General features: G+C 49.6%; 1 protein-coding gene across 1 annotated transcript in view; it reads right to left on the bottom strand.

The window, feature by feature from the left end:
- Positions 1–2298: 2298 nt before the first annotated feature.
- LOC133141677 (WD repeat-containing protein 7) overlaps positions 2299–8736 on the bottom strand; it is a 201291-nt gene continuing 194853 nt past the window's right edge. The window contains exons 27-28 of the mRNA XM_061262276.1: positions 7747–7851; positions 2299–4292 (exon numbers count right to left, since the gene is read on the bottom strand). Of these exons, the coding sequence (XP_061118260.1) occupies positions 4089–4292; positions 7747–7851 (309 nt within the window). The 3' untranslated portion in view covers positions 2299–4088. The remainder of the gene's footprint in view (positions 4293–7746; positions 7852–8736) is intronic.

Genomic DNA, 8736 nt, shown 5'->3' with positions numbered 1-8736 from the left:
AAATAAATGTATAAACACATGTATATATAAATTATAATGAAATATATTTCAGAAATAGCATGAAGTTATCTATGCATGCATATCTCACTGGGCTATTCCAATATGTAATACGGTTCATGCTTCAGACATTACATGGTACACACATCAATCACGCCGAGATCTTATTGGACGTCTCATGTTTATTGAACGTAGAGTCATACACACAATAGATTTTTGAAACACAGCCTTTACAACAGTACAAGTTCAATATATTAAGTGGTTGCACAGTAATACACACAGTTACGCACGGTTTTCAAGTATAACACATAGTACCTTCCACGGCTACAACAGCAGATCATCTCACTAGCGTTACTAGATAATGTCGAGTCTTCTACAAATAAATTGACAATGAAGTCATTTTTATGTATCTACATTTACAAGAAGGGCAGTTTCAAATACAGTGGTGACAAATCAATAGGACACTAAAAGCTGGAGTTCTCGCACCGACGCAAGCTTTAGCACGGAGCGAGAGAGCGCGAGAGAGAGAGACAGAAAGGAGTGAGGACGCGGCAGCACCAGGGGAATCAGAACGAAGACATCCATCCATCCAACCATCCATCCATCCATTCAAAAGCAAGACGTTGTACATGTGTGGACCAAGGCCAAGGAATCAGAATGTACAAAGCTCACTGGCTATGAAAATGTGGTCGTGAAAAAGGAACGCAAATAACAGTAATTACAGACTGATACACTTTGAGGAGATGATGGAAATGTTCAGCCACAGAAATATTTATGCTGTTAGCATCAGTTAAGTTAATGGAAAACACAATTTAAGTAAAAGCTAAGTTTAAGATCTAAGTATATTTTGTACCAGGCTGGTTAATAAAAAATAAAAACAATTCTAAAACTTGCCATTCAGTTACACTGAACACAAGCCAAGAATTGGTCAAAATGGACCCAAGAACGGACGTTCGAAGGAGCAAGGACACTCCATTTGCCTTTCTCAATTTGCAAGTCTTCGAAGAGTAGACAAGAGCAAGAAAAAGAAAAGAGGAGAAAAATAAGCAATTGGAATGAGCCCCGTGTTGGGGGAGGGGCAGGCAAACAGGAAACACTCGCCAACAGCAGTGGAGGAGGCTGGGAAATACAGAACGTAACTCAGCATAATGCCAGGTGTTGACCCAGGAGTTATTCACAATGACGCAGGAAGAGGTATTGGAACAAAAACATAATTTCATAGAGTGTAAACATCAGAATTGACCCTGCTGACTGAGAACAAAGCTTTCAAAGAGCAGCGAGCTGATAGGCTAATCCTCCTGCACCGAAACCAGGGGCACCTCGGAGCAGTTTCCATGTCAGTGGGAGCTACTGGCCGAAAAAAATATTTCTGAACAAAAATCACTGACCAAGCATGCCTATACGCACTGGCATAAGAACATGTACAAGCTGTTTGTTGTGATTAAGTGATCAGAGACAAACGTGTGGCTGAAACAGTTTTCTGCTGATACCTTACTACCACCTCCCACAGACTCCCACAGACAGTGTGGGAGGAGCTTTCGGCTCTTGGCGGAGTTGTGTCAGTTGTCAAAGTGACATTGCATACACATTATACAACATATTATACAATCAACTGGTGTACCTCTGCAGTCCCACAACACTGAAACTGGTGGCGTAAACTTGTGTTCACAGAAAATAAAATATAGCAGGCGAACTATACTACTACTCTCGTTCTTGTCTAATATTTATTAATCTATTGCTATCATTTTGCTTATTATTACTCATGCTACACTCCTTATTTATGGAACTCTCTGTCGTAGGAGTGAGTGTTAAAACTCCCAACAAAGAACTGTTTCGCTTGCCAAAGAACCCTTATAGATAGGGTTCCTCTATGGAATCACAGGGTTTCCTAGAGTGTACCACTAGTGACTAGCCACAGTTCCCTGGACTGAGTGGAGATCTCAAATCAGAGGGGAGTGGAACTCCATGGGATTTATGATAAATATTGAGATAAATATATATATTTTTTGCCCAGTGGATTTCTGCTTGGTCTGTGAGTGTCTGCTCGGTGCAGTCAGCCCCCGTGTGCAGGGACACTTCACCCCGGCGTCAGCTCGTCACCTCCCTCAGCTCGTCACCTCCCTCAGCTCGTCCTGCGTTCCTCCAGTTCAGACCACGATCCACTCCAGAGAATCTCCGCCGCGTGGAAACCGCCCCCCACCCCACCCCACCCCACCCCACCCCACCCCTCCCCACCCCACCCCACCCCACCCCACCCCACCCCACCCCACCCCACCCCCCCCCCCCCACCCCACCCCTCGCTTCTCCGTCCACAGCTCTCCCGTCTCCAACACGGGCAGGCCGGGCCACTCTCAGCCACGGGGCGAATGAAATAAAGAGCAGCCAGGGAAGCTAATGGGAATCTTAACGATACTGGCCAAGAGGGGAATGTGGGGCCTGCTCCCTGAGTCTTACTCTACCAACATCCGTAACAGAGGAAGAGCCTTCTGCCAGTATGGGACCAGAGCCTGACCACCACATTAACGGATTTTTTCAGCTGAGCAGTGGTGAAAAACCTCAATGAACATCCAACTCCTGGACCCACTGACGGTGAACGAGAGCAAACTGTTTTTTTATCTGCTCCATTAATACTTTTGTTTGAAATCACATCACAATACAAAGATAGGAGTAGATGTTTCTGAAAGACTCTCTCCCATTCTATCTTTCTCTCTATCTCTCTCATTCTCTCACTCTCTGCTGTACTCTGCCTGTCCATAGCCTTTCTCTTTCCCCCCCTGAAGGATGAATGGTGAACGGAGTAAAAGGATAGAGATATTTTAGAGGCTCGTTGACAAGGAAGTGGAGGCGTTGGACGCTACTTGACAAGACTCACAGAACGTGTGTTTTTTTCCAGCAGAGCGCTGATATGCTTCAGTGTGCAGACGTGCTGCGGCTTTAGATGCGTTTATACTCCGTCTCTACGGATGATGGGGGCTCTGTGAGGCAGCGGGGCAGCCCACAGTGACAGCCCGAAGCGCACCTGTCACCTCTCTGCATCGCTGGGCTCCAGAAGCTTCAGTAACCCTTCTGAAGATTATATTAAAATACATCTCTGTGTTTACTTTCTGCACTATCTACAATAGACAGACGCGTGAAATACCTCTGTTGAGTACAAGTCTACAAGCCTTCATTTCGGTGGATTTTGGCTTCTTTAGGGCTACGGGGGTTGGGGGTAGGGAGGTGAAAACATTTACAGTAACTTATTTCTTCATTCTACACCATAGCCAATGAGAAAACAGATGGACAAACATAGTACAGAATCGTTACGAGCCACAACAAAAAGCATTCTTCATAACACCCCATACAATATGATATGATTTAGGACCACCGTGCGATTATATATCGATATAAAATCTTATCTTTTCTTTGCATCCTACTCAGGGGCGAAAAAACATTTCGGGGTGAGGCACCCAGAATACCCATGTCACCTGTCGGGCAGCTATTCCTATACAATCCTATAATTAGACCTTTCCTATAAGCTTTTTTTGCAAAGGGTGAATAAAAACATATCCCACAAGTGCACACCAGCAATTGACTTCAAATATACACACAGGGTATTTTTGGAAGCAAGGTGAACAAGGTTTGCATGAGAAAGCATGAAGTCCTTAAATAAGAGCAATAAAGTAAGCAGCAGGGAGAGAGCAGAAAGTAAACAGCAGGGAGAGAGCAGAAAGTGAACAGCAGGGAGAGAGCAGAAAGTGAACAGCAGGGAGAGAGCAGAAAGTAAACAGCAGGGAGAGAGCAGAACGTAAACAGCAGGGAGAGAGCAGAATGTAAACAGCAGGGAGAGAGCAGAAAGTTAACAGCAGGGAGAGAGCAGAACGTAAACAGCAGGGAGAGAGCAGAACGTAAACAGCAGGGAGAGAGCAGAATGTAAACAGCAGGGAGAGAGCAGAAAGTGAACAGCAGGGAGAGAGCAGAAAGTGAACAGCAGGGAGAGAGCAGAAAGTTAACAGCAGGGAGAGAGCAGAACGTAAACAGCGGAGAAACAGCAGTGAGCGATTCACAGCCTTGGTGTGGTTTGTGGAGCGGTCGGTGATGGCGGGCGATCTTCAGACCATGAAGCGGTGCTCCTTGCCGTCGTGGGCCATCAGGATGACGTTGCGGTTGGACGTCCAGATGAGGCGCGCCAGCTTCAGTGCATTCTGGGAGCCGGGGGAGGCGGGCTGCACCGGGGGCACCTGGTAGGTCTTCATGCAGCGCAGCTGGGGGGCGGAGTTCAGCATGCCGATGCTGCCTAGCAACGAGGTGTTCATCTGGGGGGGGCACAACAATGGGTCACTACAGGTCTTTTCCGGGGCCCTGCACGGCCTCTCGGCCAATCAAACGTCTCCGTTCCGGGTAGGTCGAAGCACAGGGGTAACGCAACTCCAAAGTGGCGAATGTGTCACACACACAGAGGCAGCGTTTATAAAAAACCAACGTCTGGAAGCTAACAGAGGGAATAGACGCACTGTGCAGAATACCCAATGTGGGGAAAAAAAGGAAATAATAAATGGCTTTGCAGAACAGTGCGCTGAAAGGAGACGCTGCGGTAAACCTGAGCTCCAGGGGTCCCCGCTGAACCCCGGGGGCGAGACCGCGGCGACACCGGCAGACCGCGGCTGGGGCGGCCCCCCAGACCCCCCTCCCCCCCGAACGGCAGAGACGCGCTGTCTGAGAATTCATCACCGCCAGCAGCCCCGCCCCGCGCCGGCCGTGATGTCGTTAGAGAGGGGGAAGCGCTCACGCTCTGAGAAAAATCTCCCAGGGAGCAGTGCGGCAGCCTGCGGCCTCCTCACTGAGACGCGACGCATTCCTGCGACAGCGTGACAATACGGTTATCCAACTGACACTTTTATCCAAAGTGACTTACAGTTGATTAGACTAAGCAGGGTCCAATCCCCTCCTTGGAGCAATGCAGGGTGAAGGGTCTTGCTCAAGGGCCCATTGCTGCGCGAATCCTCTCTACACCAGGGATCGAACCACCAACATTCGGTCATGTACCTTAGCCACTAGGCTACAGGCTGCCCCAGTCATGTACCTTAGCCGCTAGGCTACAGGCTGCCCCAGTCATGTACCTTAGCCACTAGGCTACAGGCTGCCCCAGTCATGTACCTTAGCCACTAGGCTACAGGCTGCCCCAGTCATGTACCTTAGCCACAAGGCTACAGGCTGCCCCAGTCATGTACCTTAGCCACAAGGCTACAGGCTGCCCCAGTCATGTACCTTAGCCACTAGGCTACAGGCCGCCCCAGTCATGTACCTTAGCCACAAGGCTACAGGCTGCCCCAGTCATGTACATTAACCACTAGGCTACAGGCTGCCCCAGTCATGTACCTTAACCACTAGGCTACAGGCCGCCCCAGTCATGTACCTTAGCCACTAGGCTACAGGCTGCCCCAGTCATGTACCTTAGTCACTAGGCTACAGGCTGCCCCAGTCATGTACATTAACCACTAGGCTACAGGCTGCCCCAGTCATGTACCTTAACCACTAGGCTACAGGCTGCCCCAGTCATGTACATTAACCACTAGGCTACAGGCTGCTCCAGTCATGTACCTTAGCCACTAGGCTACAGGCTGCCCCAGTCATGTACCTTAGCCACTAGGCTACAGGCTGTCCCAGTCATGTACCTTAGCCACTAGGCTACAGGCTGCCCCAGTCATGTACCTTAGCCACAAGGCTACAGGCTGCCCCAGTCATGTACCTTAGCCACAAGGCTACAGGCTGCCCCAGTCATGTACCTTAGCCGCAAGGCTACAGGCTGCCCCAGTCATGTACCTTAGCCGCTAGGCTACAGGCTGCCCCCTGCATACTGTATCTCGCAGGGGTACTCGTCACTCTCAGGACGGTGTTTTAAGAGTGGCAGGCCGGCGGGGGCGGGTTTTAAACACGGCTGGAGACCTGAGCCCCAGCGACGAGCCGCGCTAACCAGCCGGGCCCAGTCCTCCATGTATTACGCCTTTCTCACAGGGAGGAGAGCAGCAGCCAGGCTCATTTTCTCTGTTCCTCCGCTGCCGGGGCTCCTGCACCACGCGATGTGCCTCAGGCAGTCTCTCCATGAGTCATGAATTATTCCACAGAAAGTTTATGTTGTACAAAGCAGCCATTTTAATACAAGGGCAGTGGGAATTGCAGGGGAAGATGCGAGAGACGGAAGAACTAAGTGGAGGCGTCTCCTGGCTGCAGACCGGAGGGGGTTGGGGCACAGAGATGGCACTTCGCGTTTACGCAATATCGGCTTGCGGGCTTGTACCTACAACCGAATCACAGCCGTGATGAAATACAGTACAACAGCACGACCTCCAGAGTGATACTGCTTTTATACAACAGCTCTAAAGACAAGGCGATTTATCAAGTAACGGTAATTTGAGACCGTACACTAGATTAACTTTATTCTGCATCAACAAAAAATAGTTCCGTTTGAATTCTATTAGCAACTGTAACTGTCTCACGTTGCCAGGTAACTCTACAAACAAATGCAAAGACTGACTAGTTACCTGGCTAGACACTTAGGTATTTACTTATAGAGTGAACTAACAACACAAGATAAGTTACAGTCGACAGTTACAGGAGCTAATAGAATTTCTGTGAGCAACGCGGATTGATCCCGCATGGTGATGAGGTCGGACTGATGTTGTACTGTATATTGGAACTCACAGAATGCCTTGTCCAATCGAATTACTCGACCGGAACGAACTGTGGTATGATTGTCATTAGAACACTCCACGCACTCCGAACAGGCAGCTAAAAACAGCATTCCCATACAAGCAGACGGGTGCTCTGTAAAGGACAAATCAGGACAGCGGGGGTAATTAAATGGCATATAAGAGTGAAATGCTACTTAAACCCCCCCCCCCCCACCCCTCTGTGTTATGTCTCATTTATGTAGCCTGCACTATAGGTAACATACTGTACATTTTGTAAATGTCCTGTAATGACCAGCCTAGGGGGACTACAGAAGGAAACCGGCCCTAACTGGCCCTGCACCCACTGACACTTTTGTGCTGATATGTTGATTACGATGCATCGTCGTCGCTTTTTAAAATAAATGAATAAATCCGTTAAGTGAAATGATTCAGCCGAGTGTAAGGCGGCTGTGGAGTGGTGAAATAAAGCGCACTCAGAGAAGGCTCTGTGCAGCGTCTCATCGCCCGAGGCCCACGCGTGCTGAGCTGTCGTCCGTCAGCGACGCCTCTCCCCCCCCCCGCTGCGTCAGAGAGGCACTGTCCCCACCCGCAGACCTCCCACCGTGGGCGAGCGCCACGTCCAAAATTACACTCGGGAGGACAGATATGCTGTTACTTCTGTGCCAACATTCTGTGAGTGTGAAGGGATATTTTGAGACAAGGATTTTTGCACACGCAAAACCAGGCTGGATATGGTGCTACATACTATTTAGCTTTTAGTATTTAGTATGTAGCTCTTAGCTAAGCAGTAGGCACACTTTAGTGGTAGGGAAAGGCAAGCATTGCTGGGCTGAATGGCCTGTTCTTGCCATATTATGTTACATTATGTTAAAGCTCACTCGCTCAACAAGAGACTGGCTGGCCGGATCAATTACAACATTTCTGCTACCAATGTTTTGGCTGTAGTTTAAAAAAGTTAGTAAAACTTTAGAAAGACTGTCTCAGCTGTGTTCAAAACTGCATACTAGCATACTACTGGCCGTAAATTTCATTGTGATGTGCGTGTAGTAAACTGTTCCGAACGTGGTCGTGGTCTCACCTGCCAGAAGGAGATGTGGCTGTCAGCGTTGGAGTAGGTGGCCAGGTACCGGCCGTCAGGCGCGAAGGAGACCGCTGTGATGGGCCCCTTGTGCCCGTGGATGTTCTGTGAGGGAGAGCGGGAAACACGGGTCAGACTACAGCTCAAACACAGACCTGTTCTGTGAGGGAGAGCGGGAAACACGGGTCAGACTACAGCTCAAACACAGACCTGTTCTGTGAGGGAGAGCGGAGACACGGGTCAGACTACAGCTCAAACACAGACCTGTTCTGTGAGGGAGAGCGGGAAACACGGGTCAGACTACAGCTCAAACACAGACCTCTTCTGTGAGGGAGAGCGGGGACACGGGTCAGACTACAGCTCAAACACAGACCTGTTCTGTGAGGGAGAGCGGGGACACGGGTCAGACTACAGCTCAAACACAGACCTGTTCTGTGAGGGAGAGCGGAGACACGGGTCAGACTACAGCTCAAACACAGACCTGTTCTGTGAGGGAGAGCGGAGACACGGGTCAGACTACAGCTCAAACACAGACCTCTTCTGTGAGGGAGAGCGGAGACACGGGTCAGACTACAGCTCAAACACAGACCTCTTCTGTGAGGGAGAGCGGGGACACGGGTCAGACTACAGCTCAAACACAGACCTGTTCTGTGAGGGAGAGTGGGGACACGGGTCAGACTACAGCTCAAACACAGACCTGTTCTGTGAGGGAGAGCGGGGACACGGGTCAGACTACAGCTCAAACACAGACCTGTTCTGTGAGGGAGAGCGGGAACACGGGCCACAGCTCACGGGCTGAGTACTCCGTTGATTCATAGGCACCTACAGAGCAGTGACTTCCTGCACTTGGTGCCACAGCGTAGCACAAAGCTACTCAAACTCTTCATCAATTTAGACACATGAAGTAAAATCTCTCCCAGTCTACTCGGATTGCCTCATTTCCAGCCACGCCCTTTACAGGAAGCACTGAGACACCTAGGAAAGGCAGAC

Source organism: Conger conger, chromosome 12 (genome assembly GCF_963514075.1).
Source record: "Conger conger chromosome 12, fConCon1.1, whole genome shotgun sequence".
Lineage (NCBI taxonomy): Eukaryota > Metazoa > Chordata > Actinopteri > Anguilliformes > Congridae > Conger > Conger conger.
Note: the sequence above shows the minus strand (reverse complement) of the source record. Positions and strands in the feature narration are given on the sequence as shown.